This window comes from Oryx dammah, unplaced genomic scaffold (assembly GCF_014754425.2).
Source record: "Oryx dammah isolate SB20612 unplaced genomic scaffold, SCBI_Odam_1.1 HiC_scaffold_11227, whole genome shotgun sequence".
Taxonomy (NCBI): domain Eukaryota; kingdom Metazoa; phylum Chordata; class Mammalia; order Artiodactyla; family Bovidae; genus Oryx; species Oryx dammah.
Window position 1 is genome coordinate 392,050 of NW_024080620.1, and position 17,856 is coordinate 409,905.

A 17,856-nucleotide genomic window follows, 5' to 3' on the forward strand; every position below is an offset into this window, starting at 1 on the left:
GCAAGAAAGTTATGACCAACCTAGACAGCATATTCAAAAGCAGAGATATTACTTTGCCAACAAAGGTCTGTCTAGTCAAGGCCCTGGTTTTTTCACTGGTCATGTATGGATGTGAGATTTGGACTGTGAAGAAAGCTGAGCACCGAAGAACTGATGCTTTTGAACTGTGGTGCTGGAGAAGACTTTTGCGAGTCCCTTGGACTGCAAGAAGATCCAACCAGTCCATCCTAAAGGAGACCAGTCCTGGGTGTTAATTGGAAGGACTGATGCCAAGGTTGAAACTCCAGTACTTTGGCCACCTCATGCAAAGAGTTGATTCATTGGAAAAGACCCTGATGCTGGGAGGGACTGGGAGCAGAAGGAGAAGGGGATGACAGATGATGAGATGGCTGGATGGCATCACCTACTCATTGCACATGAGTTTGGGTGAACTCCGGGAGTTGATGGACAGGGAGGCCTGGCATGCTGCGATTCATGGAGTCGAAGAGTCATACATGACTGAGTGAGTGAACTGAACTGAACTCTTTATCCTCAAGTTTTACAAGCCCTTCCACAGCTCAAATGTGATTACTCTATATAAATGTTAGCTATTATTACAAGAAATGGTATGTGTGGTGGTCAAGAGCAGGAACTCTGGAGTGACGGTATAACTTTCAGCAATGCCACTTAAAAACAATGTAACCTCTGGCAAGTCTTTTTTAACCTTTCTTTTCTCATTTCCTCATTGAAAAATGGGATGACAATAATCGCTTGTAATAAGCATTGTTATGAGGCTTAAATAAATTAGTATACGTAAAGCATTTAAGAGGAGAGTGAAAAAGTTGGCTTAAAGCTCAACATTCAGAAAACAAAGAACATGGCATCCAGTCCCATCACTTCATGGCAAATAGATGGGGAAACAGTGGAAACAGTGTCAGACTTTATTTTGAGGGGCTCCAAAATCACTGTAGATGGTGACTGCAGCCATGAAATTAAAAGATGCTTACTCCTTGGGAGAAAAGCTATGACCAACCTAGATAGCATATTCAAAAGCAGAGACATTACTTTGCCAGCAAAGGTCCATCTAGTCAAGGCTATGGTTTTTCCAGTAGTCATGTATGGATGTGAGAGTTGGACTGTGAAGAAGGCTGAGCGCCGAAGAATTGATGCTTTTGAACTGTGGTGTTGGAGAAGACTCTTGAGAGTCCCTTGGACTGCAAGGAGATCCAACCAGTCCATTCTGAAGGAGATCAGCCCTGGGATTTCTTTGGAAGGAATGATGCTGAAGCTGAAACTCCAGTACTTTGGCCACCTCATGCGAAGAGTTGACTCATTGGAAAAGATTTTGATCCTGGGAGAAATTGGGGGCAGGAGGAGAAGGGGACGACAGAGGATGAGATGGCTGGATGGCATCACTGACTTGATGGACGTGAATATGAGTGAACTCCGGGAGTTGGTGATGGACAGGGAGGCCTGGCGTGCTGCGATTCATGGGGTCACAAAGAGTCGGACACGACTGAGTGACTGAACTGAACGGAACTGAAAGCATTTAGAACAATGTGTGATACCTAGTAAGCCCCATATTTGTTGGTTTATTATCACTTGTAACATCTCTATTATTACTGTTGTTATGTTACTGTTACCATCCTTTGGGGACATGCTGAAAACATTGTCCCGTGAGCTTTGGGAAAAGTAAGTCAATGATAGCTAAGTGTTTTTAATCTAGCAAATATTACTAAACTTTATTAGAAAGAATTATTGGCAAAATATAATACCATATGGATCCACCAAAAAGTTGTTTACTTTGTCCCTTTTCTTCCCAAGAATTCCATAAATAATTTACATTGCCAAAAAGTGGTTTGCAGTATAATAAAAGAAACTGCTCAAGTGTATGAGTACAGCTAGATGGAATTTAAAAGCTCACACTGACCTCCACATGTACTCTTGGGGGAATACTTGAAGAACTTGTATTCCATAAACTTTTAGAGAAGGCAGGAATTATTTCTATTAATATAATACAAATTTTTCTCTGAAAGTATGTTGTGTTCAGTATGCAAAATTAAAACAATGTATTTGCAATGCATTTGTCTTATGCATCCCTTCTCTCTGGAGCTGGACTAGTATATATTTTAAACTATTTTCAACCGTTCTTTCTGTGGGCTTCCTCTATCTCAGTTAATGACAATTCTGACCTTCCAGACACACACGTCAAAAACCTCAATCCACTTTTTAAAATAATTATCTTATCTTAGAACAGTTTTAGATTTATAGAAAATGAGAGGGCAATGTAGAATTCCCATACACCCCACATCCAGATTCCCCTATTATCAAAAGGATATTTTGGTATGATACATTTGTTATAGTGAATGAAACAATATTGGTAAATTACTACTAACTAAAGTCCACACTTGATTGATATCTCCTTAGTTTTGACTTAATGCTCTTCTTCTGTTCCAAGATCCCATCCAGGGTACCACATTACAGTTAGTAGGCATATCTTCTTAGAATCCTCTTGGCTTTGGTAGTTTTTCAGATTTTCCTTCTGTTTTTTTTTTTTTTTCCCCCTAGATTTTTCTCATTAGATAGGGTTTACAGGTTTGGAGATAGAAGACCACAGAGGCAAAGTGCCATTTTCATCATATCCTCCTAAGGGAACATGCTACCAACATGATTTATCACTACTGACCTTGATCACCTGGCTGAGGTAGTGTTTGTCAGGTTTCTCCACTATAAAATTACTTTTTTCTCCTTTCCATGTTTTTGGAAGCAAGTCACTATAAGCTACCCACAAAGGAGTAAAAGAATACTCACTTCTAAAATTGCTTTAAGTAATATATTTATCTAGACATTTAAATTCTATTTTTTGATAGATACAGAGTGTTTCATGGAAAGATACTGCTTAAAAAATAAACTGCTTAATTCTAACAATTTGTTGTAGTAAGTATGCTGCTGCTGCTGCTAAGTCGCTTTAGTCGTGTCCGACTCTGTGCAAACCCACAGACGGCAGCCCACCAGGCTCCCCTAACACATGCTTATTGTATAAAAACTAGAAAACGCATTTAAGCAAAAGGTCACCTAAAATGTACCACTTCAGACAGTGCTGCAGTCCTCAGTTGCTCAGTCGCGTCTGACTCTTTGTGACCCCATGAACTAAAGCCCACCAGGTTCCTCTGTCCCTGGAATTTCCCAGGCAGGAATACTGGAGTGGATTGTCATTTCCTTCTCTGGGGGATTGTCCCCATCCAGTGATTGAACCGTGTCTCTTGCAGGCAGATTCCATAGACCACTAAAGTTAATATTTTGAGGCACTATCTTCAAACCGTTTTTCTATGTCTACATTTAGAGTTAAAATAATCCTCGGCATATACTACTCTATCTGGCTTATTACCATTTCACATTAACAAAAATTAGTCTGTATTTTTTTTAGACTAAGTGTTTTCTTCTCTACAATTCCAGAGCCTAGCATAGTGCCCAGCATATAGTGGCTTCAGCAAGTGTGATCCAATGAGCTTTCTGACTTGAACAGCGGAAGCCTCCATGAAACAATTTAATGGAATTTGCTGACAAAATCAATCTTCTTCTCTTCCTTTGCCCTCACAGGATAACCAAAGTCACAGGCATGGCATCACCAATTTTGGGCCTTGGACAATGAGTTAAATCAATGAAATAGTGTGTAGTTTGTAAGGACTAAAAGATAATGGTATGTGAAGTATTTAAGTACACAGGCCCATTATTCCTTACCCCAAACCCTTTTGACTAGGTATATTTTGGAATTCAGAATTCCTCAGTTGAGGAGGATGATAGAGCAAATGTGCAATATATTATGAAACACCACGACCTGGCACAGGGAAAAACGCCGTAGTCAAGCAGTCATGTTTTCTAAAGCAAAGTAAGTGAATCATCACAATAAATAGACCAATTCCTTGTGTTTTATAATTTTTTTAAGTACATTCTAAAAATCCCTTGTGGCTGGACTCTAGAGGAGTCCCAGTTCCTTCAGCCTCTATTTACTACCATCTAGGGACCAACTTGCAAAATTAAAAGACCCACTAGCATTCAGGACTGGCATTTCGCATTTCCAGGAATAATTTTTTGTTATCTAAAGGCCAAAGATATAAATAAGCTTCCTTATCTGTTACCTGTGCCAGTTTTCATGATTTCCTTACTAGCCCACCCTTTCACTTAGGGAAAGCTTGTTAAGGGCCCAGCTTCAGGTTGGAAAGGAGAAAGGGATTCTCACTCTCTGCCTTTGCTGGACCCAGGCCCTGCCCTCCAACCTATAGGGTGGATATTACCCATCCCCTCAGTACTGATGCTGATAAACTCCCAGGAAACAATACCATTGGTTTTCCTGCTTATACCTCTCCATTACTTCTCAGTTTCTGGTGCCAGACGATTTCCCTTCTTTCTAGCAAAGCCAGCTGAGCATTAAATAATAATTTCTATGTTATCCAACACGTCCTTGGGTTATAGCAGAGTCGTCAGGTTTTCTTAGTCTACCATATTGCCAGACCAGAACCCTTAATTTCATTTTTTTCTTTTAAATAAACAATCTATTTATTAAATACTTAAAATATTCTATTAGCCAGATTTTTCATTAACCAGGTATACCACTTCCTAAGCCTTGTGGAATAATATTTGATATAGGCATTATATAGTTACTTTTGAAATAAAAATTATTTAATGAATATTTTTCTTTTGTAAATAAGTCTCTGGAAAATGAGAAATCACAATTTGATGCCATCTACTTAGTGACAAATTATCTTCCAGACATTAAATACAATTGCTTAGTTGAAATGACTCGAATGCTATCTATTCTCAACAGCAACAGAATAAATTTGTTACGCTGAAATGTCAATGCTGTCTAGGTAGTGTTATTCCAAGATACTTATGATCATATCAAACCTATTTGGTTCTCTTCCTTGTGTGTGCATGCATGCTAAGTCATTCAGTCGTGTCTGACTCTTTGCAACCCTATGGACCATAGCCCACCAGGCTCCTTTGTCCATGGGATTCTCCAGGCAAGAATACTGGAGTGGGTTGCCATGCCCTTCTCCAGTTTCTTCCTTAGTGAACTCCAATCTTAATTTCTTTTTTAAGTAGAGTTCATTGTTGATCCTTGGCGCATTGTCTGGAACTGAACAAGGACGTACTCAGTATTCAGTGACTCAACTTCCACTTGACGAATAGTTTTGTGCTGGTCACTCCCTCAGGCTATTAGCTGGAACTTGAGAAAAGATGAACAAAAATTCGTACCATTGGAGCCCCAGTTCTATGATCTTTTTCAATTTTAAATTCAGGATGGTCTTTGTGGCTACCCTGCTTTGTTTTTCTTTGCTTGTCATGAATGTGGCAATTTGATATTTGAATTCCTGATAAGCCTTTTTCAAGACTGTTAACATGACAATTGGCAAATGGCATTTTTCTATCTGAGATAGGATAATGAATAAAATTCCCTTTTATCTTCCGGGGGAATCAATGACTACATTGAAAACTATGATAACACTGGTTCTTTCCTCAATAGCAGATGTGATTTGTAAAGTGAAAATCAATGTTTAGACTGATGATCTCTCTTAGAATATGGAAGATTTCATTTGAATAATTATAATAAAAATATATGATTAATCAGTTGAGTAAGACTAGAAATTCAGTAAATAATGAGCCTTATTGGGCCATTTTTTGGCTTTACAATCTGGGGAAATTGTGAGCTTCACACTTCTCCCTCAAAAGCACAAGCCAATTTCCTAAACACATGTCCCTGATCAGGGAGACATACAGTGTGCATCTCTGTGGACACCTGAACCAACTGATGGACTGACAGATATTTCTTCTTATGCTCAGCCTCCCAGCAGGTTTGGAGTATGGGCTTGCAAGGATAGATCCTCACATCCTCCCGGCAACCCCTTCCTGAAAGATGAGTTTCACAATGTTTGGTTTCTGTTGCTGTAAAACAACTATCACATATAATGTATGTACCAGCTAGACTCTTTTGGTTGTGGATGACCAAAACATAAACCAAACCTACAGAAGTGAAAGGCAGGAATTTACTGGCTTCACACTCAAACCACAGAGGAGGGCAGGCTGGCTTCAAGAACGACTGGTCTCAGTACTAGAGTCCTGTCCAGGCCCTTGCTTGAGCTCTGCTTCTCTCAATGTCTTGGTCTCATTCGCTACAGGGAACACAGCAACTGACAGCCAGAGAATCTCAACATCTCTTTTCCTAAAAGAAAAGAGCGTCTTTCTCACAGCATTACACAGAAGAACAATAAGCTTTTGGAAGGGTTAAGAATGACTCATCTGGGACCATGTGTCCACCCTTTAAACCATCACAGCATTGGTCAAACACTGGTCTGAATTTTCTGTGCACCACTGTAGTCAGAAGTGAAGGGATTGTTTCTGTAGTGAAGGGACAGTGGCAAACATAAAAGGCACTACATATACTTAATCAGGGAATTATATACATCAATCATTTTATAATATAGTTATTTGTATATAGTCTATGTATGTTTGTCTTTAAGAAAGTCTTGTGACTTATCCTGTCCTTATGTGAATATGTATGTATTTTTTGTATATCTGTATATACTAGTTCATGAATATAGATGAAAGCATAAATTGTACACACGTTATTACTGTTTTGTAAGTAAGAGTGTAGTTTTTCCTTTTCCGGGGATTCCATTTACATCCCCAGATCATAATTACCCAGTAAATGTATCCTTTATCTTCTACCCCCAATAGTAAAATGCATTCCAGGCAGATTGGCCTACTTACTGCCCCTACATGTGTCTGATTTCCTTTTTTGGAAAGTCAGAGAATCATGCAGACCTATAGTACTATCTCAGGGGCCCCATGGGTATGGGGTGTCCTAGTCAAGTCAGGGGTACACAGAATGAAGAATTATTAAAAGTGACCTTATATGTAGTTTTTGTGGCATCAGGACCAAGATATGAATACCCCAAGACTGCATAACCAACCAAAACATATGGGGAGCTGGAAGGTAAGAAAGTAAGGAAAGTAAGAAAGGAATGCACAGAGTGTGAGGTGGTGGGGATTCCTAGTGCAAACATGAGTTCACTGTGGCTTCTGTGTAGAGCTTGGCCTATTGGGAGTGGTGGGAGCTGAAGGAACATGGACAGTTCACCGTCAGACCTTCTGTTTTCGCTCTTCTCCCCAACTCTGCTTTCTCTTCTCTATCCCATCCAAATCCTTACCCTATGCATGTGTCTCACCTCCCCAACAATGCCTCCTAGAATTATAACCCACAGCAAGGTCTGTCCCTCTCCTCTGGCAGTGGTGCCCTTGAGATTGCCTTGAGATCAGCCACTGTTTGGGAGCTGCTATTTCACAACCAGAGTAGGAAACATAATCTTTTTTCCACTCAATAAATATATGTCCTCATACTTAGGAAAAAGATAAATTATCTTCCAAACGACAAATTCAGTATGCACATGCCAAAGAAGTCATCTTTGCTGTATGTTAATTTAGTTGTTTCCTTTTCTATAACAATCTAATAGTTGAAAGTTATTTTACGTTACGGTTATACAAATGGAATGTTCAGATTTTAATTAACAATTAAATTGATGAGTTTTAAACTTCTGGAACATATATTTGCATATAATTGCTCTCAGTATACTTATGTAAAATCCAAAGCTCATATTCCCAACAACAGAAAGCCTATTCGTGTCAGCTTTAGTTACATGTGTACATTTATTTGAATGTGTAGAGTGTGTGCTTTTATTGCCAAGAAAGTCAGCTCTGTTTCTTAATTGTCGCTATAACCACAATTTGGGAAATTCTATTACAACATCAATATGGTATGCACATCTTTAATTAGGCTAGTACGGCCTGTCATAGCAACTGATCCTATGTATTCTTATTTAGTCTAGTTGAGGTTTTAAAATGTCCTCCTTTTTTAAAGAGACATATTTCGGCCTCATTAAATTGTTAAACCAATATATAGCCCTACAACTTGATTGCTATGCTCTAGAAATCCCGTGCCTCTTCACTTACTGCATCTTTAGCACCATCTGAATGGGCATTCTTCCCCAAACACCTGAAATCCTCTGCAGCTCTAGTGTGTTAGGACTCTCTTATCAGATCTAAAGGAGACACCTGTCACCCTCCTCCCCATTACCAGGAAGAGCTGGCTGTGGCATCCAATTGATCCCCAGAGCTTGTCTCTCTTATTTAGTAGTTAATGCAAATACGTTGCAGGTTGCTTGCTCTGAGCAATGTCTTCACATCAGGTCACCAACCAAAAAGACAACAGATTCTATGCTCTGGAGATCACAAACAGAATCTAGCCTAGAGTTCATTTCCCTCTCTTTCCTCCAGATCTGCCATGATCTCAACAGGGAGAAACAATGATTACCTGTAACCAAGCCCTGCAGTCCCTTAGTCTTTTATACCTTTTATTCTGCCACAAAACAAATCATTAAAATCTACATTAAGGAGAAAGGACAATTCCCATGATACTGACAAGCATAGATGTGTCTTTTTGAAACACATATGGGTGTTTTATGCTTTTTGCTATGTCCAAGGTCAAATGATAATTCAGGAACTGCCATAAAGCTATAGGTGGAGTTTTTCAAATTCAGTCCTATTAAAATAGAAGGTTGCATTATTCATCAGTAGTGACATGAGCAAGTGTGAGCAGCTTGGGGGTCAGGGATTAAAGTGGGGGTGGGACACACGGGAGCTATAGGACCTATTGAAAATCTAAATCTTTCACAGTCTCAGCTTCAGGATGGCACTGCCTCTTGCTGGTTGTCAGCTCAAACAAGTATTGATGAGGAATTCTGCGTTCTCTGGCCAGCAGGGACTTCCTGAATTTCATCACTCACCAGGTTAGTTGACACTCATTTTGTTACCCTGCTTCTCAAGATTTCTCATTCCCCAAATATAAGAACTTTAGCCTATATTAAGAAAGGGAAGGGGGACAGGGCAAAAGATGGGAGCCAATATTTAGACTGTCATTATTATGGTGGGATGGGTATTTTAATTCTTTCCATTTATCTCCTCTAGACTGGCCCTCATAATTTTCACTACATATTCCTTTTTATGGATCTAGACCAGGAAAAGAAAATACTCCAACCATATGGAATGTGATGTTTGGATAACATCAGTGACTCAATGGAGTTTGAGCAAACTCTGGGAGATAGTGAAGGACAGGGAAGGCTGGCATGCTGCAGTCCATGGGTCACAAAGAGTCAGACAAAACTTAGCAACTGAGCAACAACATATGAAATATAAGCAAGTCCATCTATTTTTCTCTCTTGTGTTCTTTGTACTGTTACTTCTTGTACTTCCTTGGGGAATAGATCGTTCAAAAAATATGTGAGTTGATCAAATGAAGCCAAGCTTCAACTGGGTATAATTTACCATATGAGGGTTCTTCATGACAGATTGTCACAGATTCATGAGACAGCTTATTCTTATTCTTGTGCCAAGCCTAAAGGACCAGAACTCAGCTCACTTTTAAAGATAACAAAAGAATCACAGCTTGCTCCCAAGCAACTCAGCTCTCTGGTGTCCATAAAATCTTCAACCTAATTCTGCCACTCCCATCCCACATCTTTATTTAGACAGTAGTGGAGAGACATCCTTTCTTGTAAACATTTCTGCTCATAAAATCTTAGTCTAGTGGCAGCAATGTCTGATTCAACTGAAACACTGGGCAATAAAACCATCATTTACAATGTTATGTTTGCAGCTGCTCTGAGTCTGGAAATCATTGCTGGCAAGTCTACATGTTCAAAAAAATTCTTGGACATCTGGTGGTGTCTAGAATGCATGTGCTTTCTTCTGAGAAACTTCTGAGAAAACCTCAGTGACCAAGATCTTGAAATAAATAGATCATCTTGTTGACCACTCAGCTCAGCCATAGCCATTGACTCTTTTTCCAGATTAGAACTGAGTGAATAGGAACACAGGAGTGTGTGGTTACCTTTGGAACAAAATTCAAGGGCCGCTAATATAGCTATTTGCCCCAGAACATCAAATCTACCACTTACCATTTTTGCTATATTACTTAGACTCCTGAAGAATTTTCTTCCTGAGTCTAATAGTCTAATGTAACTATCTCTGGGAAGACCTGCACTTAAAGCCATTATTTGGTGAGGACCCAGGTACAGAGCATTCGGGAGTAAGAGAATGCAGACATGCGGTGGGAAGAGAAGAATTTTGAGAAAGATGAAATAACGAGGATGGAGGTAAAGAGCTACCAAATTTTGTTTTCCTCCCAATTTAGCCTTACAACTATCAGAATTCAGAGGTAAATCTGTCATTCTTTTGGGGTGTTATACATTGTTTTTCAGCCTCCATGCAAAATTTTCTGCTTATTACTTGCACTAATGTTTGAGCATTCTGAAACATCTCCCTTTAAGTCTTCCTGTGATCTACAAATTGAATCACAGTGTTTGTGTTCTTTTATTTTTGCATCTTTTGCTCAAAATTATGCTTTTCTAAATCCATACATGTTGTCATGTGCATCCATGCTAATTCACTTCAGTTGTATCTGACTCTTTGTGACCTTATGAACTGTAGCCTGCCAGGCTCCTCTGTCCATGGGATTCTCCAGGAAAGGATACTGGAGTGGATTCTCATGCCCTCCTCCAGGGAACCTTCATGACCCAGGGATCAAACCTTCATCTCTTAGGTCTCCTGCGGTGGCAGGCAGGTTCTTAACCACTAGCGCCACCTGGGTAGCCGACATGTTGTCACATATAGCTGCAATTTCCTCATTTCCATTGGTGTGTGCGATTCCATTGGATGGAATACCACACATTTAACCATTTTCCTACTAAGAGACATGTCCAGGTTCTAGAATAATGCTGTTATACATGTCATCTATGCCTCCCACTATATGTGTGCATGCATGTCTCAAGTGAATACATGGATGATTAGACATGCTGGGATGTGACATCACCCTTATAGCAGAAAGTGAAGAGGAACTAAAAAGCCTCTTGATGAAAGTGAAAGAGGAGAGTGAAAAAGTTGGCTTAAAGCTCAACATTCAGGAAACGAAGATCATGGCATCTGGTCCCATCACTTCATGGGAAATAGGTGGGGACAGTGGAAACAGTGGCCGCTTTTATTTTGGGGACTCCAAAATCACTGCAGATGGTGACTGCAACCATGAAATTAAAAGATGCTTACTCCTTGGAAGGAAAGTTATGACCAACCTAGATAGCATATTCAAAAGCAGAGACATTACTTTGTCAACAAAGGTCCGTCTAGTCAAGGCTATGGTTTTTCCAGTGGTCATGTATGGATGTGAGAGTTGGACTGTGAAGAAAGCTGAGCACTGAAGAATTGATGCTTTTGAACTGTGTTATTGGAGAAGACTCTTGAGACTCCCTTGGACTGCAAGGAGATCCAACCAGTCCATTCTAAAGGAGATCAGTCCTAGGTGTTCTTTGGAAGGAATGATGCTAAAGCTGAAACTCCAGTACTTTGGCTACCCCATGCAAAGAGTTGACTCATTGGAAAAGACGCTGATGCTGGGAGGGATTGGGGGCAGGAGGAGAAGGGGAGGAGATGATGACAGAGGATAAGATGGCTGGATGGCATCACCGACTCGATGGACGTGAGTTTGGGTGAACTCCAGGAGTTGGTGATGGAGAGGGAGGCCTGGTGTGCTGCAGTTCACGGGGTCGCAAGAGTCGGACACGACTGAAAGACTGAACTGAACTGAACTGAACTGAGAATATCCATATATTTGCCTTTACTAGAAAATGGGAAGCTGTTTTTCCCAAAGCAATTATTCCCTCTACTAGTATATGAATTCCTATTGTTCCACATCATCATCGCCAACACTTGGTATTGTCAGATTCTTGATCTTTTTGTCAATCTGATTTTTAGTGAGCATTCACTTCCTTGTGCTTTTTTCTTCCTTCTCATTGTGGTTTTAAATTTGCAAAACTTTGATTTCTAATGAGACTAGGAACTCTTTCATTTATTTGCTGCCCTGAATCCAGATTGCTTAAAATTTTACATTTCATACTCTAAACTTTTGTATTTTGGTGTTGTTCATACTAGGCATTTCGTGACATAACTGATAAGTACAAAGCAAGCAAAAGAAACTCATTCATTGAACATCAGTTTAGAACTGGGCACTTCATGTACTTTGTCCTATTTAACCCTCATAATAATTTGCTGTGGTGGTTTAGTCACTAAGTCATGTCCGACTCTTGCAACCCCATGGACTGTAGCCCTCCAGGCTCTTCTGTAGATGGGATTTTCCAGACGAGAATATTGGAGTGGGTTGCCATTTCCATAACTTGCTAGTTGATATTGTTTTTCTAAGTGTGAGAACTAGTACTCAAATCATGCCTGTGTGTATCTGTAGTCTAAAAATTCTTTCCAGTAATCGTGTTCCCTCTCAAGAAATTAACTTCACAGGATCAAAATAATGATCAATATCTTGTAGCAAAGTCATTGTATTACAAATCACACCAAAAGAATTTCAAAGGTGGCTAGTTAATATGAGTAATTAAATAATTACAGCCCTAGGTCAGTTTTCCTCTTAACATTCCAAAATCCAATCTATTATTATATAAACAAATGAAAGGTTCTTTGATATTTGGTGAGATTTCTCTCATGAGAGTAATTCATGAGACAGTTCAGTCACATGTTTCATTTTCTACCCATGAGAGGCACTTTTGAAATGATTAACATAATCCAGTAGAGTTACAGAATATTAAATGACAGTCTGAAATAAAGTAACAAAAGACAAAAGTGAAACAAACTATTCTCTAAGAGATACATTTTTATATAAGTAATCAATTTATTAGGACATTCAACAAATTCAAGCAATAGACACTTTAAAAAATTAATTCAAAGCCAATTAAAGGATAAACACAAGCAAGTCTCCTAAGAATTTATATGTTATTAACGGTGCCTTTTTCTTTTTAACTATAAAAGTCTAATAAAAGCCTATAAATCATGCATATATAGAAACAATTTTCAAAGAATCAAATTAACCAGAAGCAATGACTCATTCATGATATTGCCTACAAAAGGGGATGGACAAAGTCAGTTTTCAACATCCCTCACTGACGCTAAGAATAATTCTTGGGATGGGATTTGCATTATGTAGGTAATTCTCTTCTCTAGTATTTTTGCAAAAATGCCCTTTCGGTGGGATCTGATCCAAAATTCTTTCCAGTGATGTAGACGCGCTCGTGATTTGTACCTTTGTCACCAACAAATTCCAAAGGCTTGGACTTGGCAGCAATGAATATTAATCTCACACTCATCCCACTCCATGGAAACAAATAGTGAAAACAATTATCAGTTCTATACACTGCATATATTTTGTGAAGTTTTTTATTTTTACTTCACTCCATGACACAAATCGTTGCTTGCAAAAATGCTAGCATAGTGTGCACTTTCTACTTGTCAATATACCTCCATCCTCTTCTGTACCATCAATGGGCTACAAAGATTTAGAGGTTCAGTGATTATAGGATTTGAATGATTTTAACCCCTTTAAATTTGGAAATTCTTTAAATCCCATTATCTCTGCAGCCACTGAGAATTTTTAAATCAGCTTGGCCTTTTCTAGCTCCAGGTCTAAGGATTACAGAGTTTTAAAGAGTATAAATGCCTCTTTGCAGTTCTACAAAGAGCTGTCCCCAACCAGCTGACCTCCAGGAAATAAAGCCAGCCATTTCTCCAGCTGGCGACTGCTGATCAGAGTTTCTAAATGGAAAGATATGTATGTTATGGCACAAACCACCAGGAAAACAAATAATTGCTTCCTCAACTCCACATGAAGCCAGTGAATCAGAAGATCTGATGCAGGAGGGGGCAACAGACTTTAGACATGTGTCAGAAAGTGTCTAAGAATCAGAAACCAGGAAATGTCAGGGACCCAAAGAAGCTCACTGGGTCATAGAGGAAGTTCAGTGATGGGAAGCCACCTTGCACCCAAAGAAAAGTGGTTACCATGGACACCTTCAAACCCTATGTGCCCCTCTGAGGTCTTACCTCTTGCGTCCTCACATTTATGTATCCATAGTGAGTTCGAAGGGGCCGCCTGTATGTATAGGAGAATGGTATCCATTTTGCACCAGGTTGTCCAAAGCAGTTTAGTAGCAATGGGAAATTCACTTCATTTACAAGGCGCACCACCAGCAGGAAGAGAAATGCTGCTATGAAGCTCACTGCAATCACAGACTTTCTCTACAAAACATTAAAAAAAAGAAGAAGAATGAATGACTTTCAATCAAAAACAGTCTCAGAAAAAGGATATTTCAGTTGGAGACAGAAAACAATTATTTGATGCCCAGATTGCCCTAATGTGCTGAGCCTCTGAAAACAAACCGAGTATGGATTATATTTCCATCCCATTCCTATTTCTCCTTACCTTCCTATCATCCTCGGTGATTCCTATGCAGCTTTCAAAACCCAAGTCAGACTTTCCCATCTATAGGAAGCCTTTCCTACCTGTTCATTTTCCTCCCCAGTATCGTCCCCTCACTCCTAACCTATCTACCCTAATAGAGGTAAGAAGTTCCACCCCTCCAGTACTTTGAAGGCCTTTCTCCTGTTGTACATTTTTCATGGCATAATTCCTTACATGACTTTTCTTTCATGTAATTTTGAGTTTCTGGAGAACTGAGCTGCACTCTGCCATATTGCTCTGTATCCTAGGTCCTTAACACAGTACATACTGTAGGCACTCACAAACATTTGTGTGAATGAATAAACGAATTTTGCACAATCTGGTAGATCCAGTCTCATTTTAAATCATTATTCTGTGTCTTTATCTAGCACCCTTTACAGGCAAGAAACTTTGTGCTATAGGATATGCAAAAGTAAGATTCAAAAAAGCTAACACTAACAGTAGGGAAAAAAACACATCAAGCAGCATAAGAACATCCCCTAAATGTGTTTGTCATCAAAGCAGAGTAGGAGCAACTGCATCAGACTGCCATGGGGAAAGGAGAGCTGTATTTGTGCTTGAACTTGATAAAATGCATGCATTTTTCACTAGACATGTGTGAGCAGAGTTTTCTAGGAAGAGGGAACAGAGTAAGGAGGCAAGAAAACATGAGGTTATTCATAGCCACATAGCATTTTGTTTTACTGTGACAGAGAGAAGAAGAAAAAGCTGAAAATAAAGATGATAACTTTATAGACTGTCTCGGATACCAAGCTAAGTCTCTACTGAGTTTGTTAGATGATGGAAAACTTGAGGAGATTTTTTTGTTTAATTATTTAATTTTTGAAATGTGACTGTTATGTCATAATCAGATGCCAGTGTTTGAGGCACTTTGGAGCAGAGTAAAACCAAACACAGGAAGCAACTAGTTAGGAGACTATTTCATTTGGCTAGGACAGAAGTAATGAGGAATGGAAGTGAGAATAGTGGCGGGGGGTGGGTGGGGAGGGTGGGTAGTAAAAAGGTGAGAAAAGACATGAGAAAAACTCAGTTTAGGTGGAAGACAGAAACCTTGGCTTCTGACTGAATAGAAGTGGCAGACAGAAAATTCAGAGATGCCTCAGATGTTGAGTTCAGGTAGCTGCAATAACACTAATCATATCAGGAGAAATCAGGGTGGTCAGGGCAGGAAATGATTTAAGAGAGTAAGTGGACAAAGAGCTTGACTTTCTAAGTCCTAGTTCTCAAGGGCAAATGGGTCATCAAGGGGTCAGACAGAAAGTCAAGTCTAGAGTAAGAAGAAAGAAAAGAGCTGAGGACAGAAGTTAGGAACAACACTGCCTTCTCTCCAGGGTGAAGACACAATGAAATATTCTTTCCTGAAGGAAGGGCTTTGCCCTTGACTCTTATTCAAACTTAAGGGAAACCAAATCACTTTCTGGGAAAGACTGAATGCTTGTTGTTGGTGCTGTTGTGTTTTTAGCTTGCCACTTTCTGGTAGAGTCAGCTTCCTTTTACTTCTCACAGAATGTCCCAAAGGAGAAAAGAAGCCCAAAGCTGGCCCCTGAATCCTCCCTGGGCCCATGGTCACAGTCTCTGAAAGGGCAACAGAATAAAGCCTCAAAGTCAAACACCCAAAGGAAGTCTTCTCTCTTGCCCAGCTCCCAGAATTTGTAAAAGCCCCATCCATCCCCCTGTCTAGCCAGCCTAATTTTCCAATCACCTGAAAGTCCCTTGAGTTCTGCTTCCTCAGAACCCCTTATCTCACCACTTACTACCACAGCCTTACCTCATTTAACCTTCTAATCATGAAAAACTGTTTTAATTTGTTCCTCTGTGGGAACATTATGTCCACAACATCGCAATGTGTCAAGGTAACAGCTTAAATGAGGTGATGGATCTTACAAGTTTAAAGGGACATAGACCAGAACAGATGGCTAAATAAAAGCAAAGGGGCCAGTCACCCATTAAGTAAACAGGTAAGAAGCTTTTTTATCGCCATCCGGTAGTTTGTTGCAAACCAGTAGCTTGTTTTGAAGGAAACCAGGTGGGATTTGTGCCCAGCGTGGCTCTCTGCTTCTCTTAGCTGCTGCATTGCACGGCATGGCTGGGGTTGGGGGAAAAAAGCGTGGAGGGCCTTGTCTGAATTCACTGATCTCACAAAACAACACATACATAATGCACCCATGCGAGGAAAATAAATCAGCCATTTTGAGAGAAACTGCAAAATGGAATGAAATCATAGTTGTAAAAGCCTGCTACCTAGCAATCCATGTCTGCCTCCCATGTTCTGTCAAAGGGAACCAAGTAATGAGCACAGAGAGGATGAGGGGGGCAAATGAGGAGTGAAAGCCAGACGCTCACTCCTCTGCACTGGACCTACACCACAGTCTACAGTGGCCAGACAGGATTCCTTCATGGCTCCGGCTTCCAGCCTCGATTCTATTGCATTGTCTGACCCTCATTCTTTGCCTTCCTTCATATTTCCATATTCTTGTTTAACATAAACTCATTCCCATAGTCCTAATATGAAGCACCCTGATGTTTCACTAGAAAAGGTCTACAAGCATATTCTGGACTCAAGGACAGCAGGACTTAATGTGGAGTGCATTCTTCTCGTAGTCCCTTCTGCCAGATCATGACCTTGAGTTTCAACAGCTAAAACAAAACCACAATGAGGCTACTCGAAGTTTCCACACACCAGAATGCAGTGAGAATATGTATGTGTGTCTATACAGGGACATAGGAGCTGGGGAAGTTAAAAAATACCAACATGATATGTTGTCATTTCGTTGCTAAGTCATGTCCAGCTCTTTGCAACCCCATGGACTGTAGCCTCCTCTCTCCTCTGTCCATGGGATTTGCCAGGCAAAATACTGGAGTGGGTTGCCATTTCCTTCTCCAGGGGATCTTCCTGGACTAGGGATTGAACCCATGTCTCCTGCATTGACAGGCACTGGCAGGAGGATTCTTTACTGCTGAGCCACCAGAAATGTGCCTCCATGATATACGTGAATATATTTACTCCAAGTCATAACTGCACATAGAGTCCACACTCTGTATTAGACTTGGCGAGGTGCTGAAAAACAGAAATGAAACTACAGAAGATAGACCATGCTTGCAAAGAGTCACAACTGAGAGCACCTGGCAAGTGAACAGAAAATTAGAACACCACATATCAAATTGGGTGACAGAGGTAGGCACAGGGTGGTGTGGTACCCCAGAGGAAGAGGGGGAATGCCATGCATGAAACAATCTAAAGAATGCTTGTCTGAAGAGGGGATGTTGAAATGGAGTCCTGAAGAATGAGGAGGAGATAGACAAGTGGAGATGAGAAGGGCATTCCAGGCAGAGGGAACAGTTTAGACAAAGGCACGGAAGTTTTTTAAAGGCCTGAATTTGGTCAGAAACATGCAAGTCATTTGATAAGACAAATACATTTGATATGTAGTGGGAGATATGCTGGGAAGTGGACAAGGTTCAAATCATAA

General features: G+C 40.1%; 1 protein-coding gene across 1 annotated transcript in view; it reads right to left on the reverse strand.

The window, feature by feature from the left end:
* The window catches only part of LOC120861085 (alpha-N-acetylgalactosaminide alpha-2,6-sialyltransferase 3), a 636,442-nt gene that overhangs the window by 354,590 nt on the left and 263,996 nt on the right, over positions 1 to 17,856 (reverse strand). The window contains exon 2 of the mRNA XM_040236747.1: positions 13,969 to 14,163. Coding sequence (XP_040092681.1) covers positions 13,969 to 14,163 — 195 coding nt within the window. The remainder of the gene's footprint in view (positions 1 to 13,968; positions 14,164 to 17,856) is intronic.